General features: G+C 54.4%; 1 protein-coding gene across 1 annotated transcript; it reads left to right on the top strand.

Annotated features, from left to right (window-relative positions):
• Nucleotides 1-512: 512 nt before the first annotated feature.
• CLDN2 (claudin 2) lies at nucleotides 513-1,205 on the top strand. Its single transcript, XM_060138456.1, has one exon. It carries the CDS (start codon nucleotides 513-515, stop codon nucleotides 1,203-1,205), a length of 693 nt encoding a protein of 230 aa, XP_059994439.1.
• The last annotated feature ends 237 nt before the right edge of the window (nucleotides 1,206-1,442 follow it).

Raw genomic sequence — 1,442 nt, 5'->3', positions numbered from 1 at the left:
CCAGGTAATGCGTTAAACAGCATGCCTTGGAGGCGGAGCCAGCCTACAGCCTGACCTGGAGTTAACACGGTCACCACAACCGACAATGGCATCACCACCTTCTCGGAAAGCAGCCACTTGTCTGGCCCCTGGCTTTGTCTGGCTGCCAATCTAAAGCATGTACCTACGCAGGAGCCGATGACATTTTGGCTCCACTTTCAAAGTTTTTTTTTTTTTCTTTCTCATGTGTTATTTCTAAAGAAGATAACAAAGGTCAAAAGGCATCCAGCATTTTCTGGTTTCTCATAAGCTTCTGGTCAATATTTAATCTGGTTTATGGATTTTTTTTAGGTCTTCTAGATGCCTTCTTGAGCCTGCTCGTGGCCACCCACAGACACTTGTAAGGAGGAGAGAAGTCGGCCTGGCACAGACACTCTGAAATGAGGGATTAGAGGCCGGGATCTAAGGAGGAAGAGCTACAGCCAGAAGACGAGGGAGCAGGCCCTGAAGACGCATCTACTGAGAGGTCTGCCATGGCCTCTCTTGGCCTCCAACTTGTGGGCTACATCCTGGGCCTGCTGGGGCTGTTGGGAACCCTGGTTGCCATGCTACTCCCCAGCTGGCGAACAAGCTCTTACGTCGGCGCCAGCATCGTGACCGCAGTCGGCTTCTCCAAGGGCCTCTGGATGGAGTGTGCCACACACAGCACAGGCATCACCCAGTGTGACATCTACAGCACCATGCTGGGCCTGCCTGCTGACATCCAGGCTGCCCAGGCCATGATGGTGACGTCCAGTGCAATCTCCTCCTTGGCCTGCATTGTCTCTGTGGTGGGCATGAGATGCACAGTCTTCTGCCAGGAGTCCCGAGCCAAAGACAGAGTGGCGGTGGTGGGCGGAGTCTTCTTCATCCTTGGAGGCCTCCTGGGCTTCATCCCTGTTGTCTGGAATCTTCACGGGATCTTGCGGGACTTCTACTCCCCACTGGTGCCTGACAGCATGAAATTTGAGATCGGAGAGGCTCTTTACTTGGGCATTATTTCCTCCCTGTTCTCCCTGGTAGCCGGAATCATCCTCTGCTTTTCCTGCTCGCCCCGGGGAAATCGGTCCAACTACTACGATGCCTACCAGGCCCAGCCCCTGGCCACTAGGAGCTCTCCAAGGCCTGGTCAACCACCCAAAGGCAAGAGTGAGTTTAACTCCTACAGCCTGACAGGGTATGTGTGAAGGACCAGGGGCCAGAGCTCGGGGGTGGCTGGGTCTGTGAAAACCAGTAGACAGCCTCCCCCAGGGCCACAGGTGAGGGACGTTGCCACTGGATCGTGTCAGAAGGTGCTGCTGAGGATAGACTGACTTTGGCCACTGGATCGAGCAAAGACAGGAATGGGAGCTGGTGTGACAGCGTGCAGGCTGAACTGTCAAGATGCTTGTCAAGTCAGACTTTCTGTTTCCTTCATCCTGGCT

This window comes from Lagenorhynchus albirostris, chromosome X, assembly GCF_949774975.1.
Source record: "Lagenorhynchus albirostris chromosome X, mLagAlb1.1, whole genome shotgun sequence".
NCBI classification, from domain to species: Eukaryota; Metazoa; Chordata; class Mammalia; order Artiodactyla; family Delphinidae; genus Lagenorhynchus; species Lagenorhynchus albirostris.
This window is presented reverse-complemented; position numbering and strand designations above follow the sequence as displayed.

Excerpts from the sequence above, each read along its gene's own strand:
- CLDN2 (XM_060138456.1), top strand. The coding sequence starts at position 513 with ATGGCCTCTCTTGGCCTCCAACTTGTGGGCTACATCCTGGGCCTGCTG.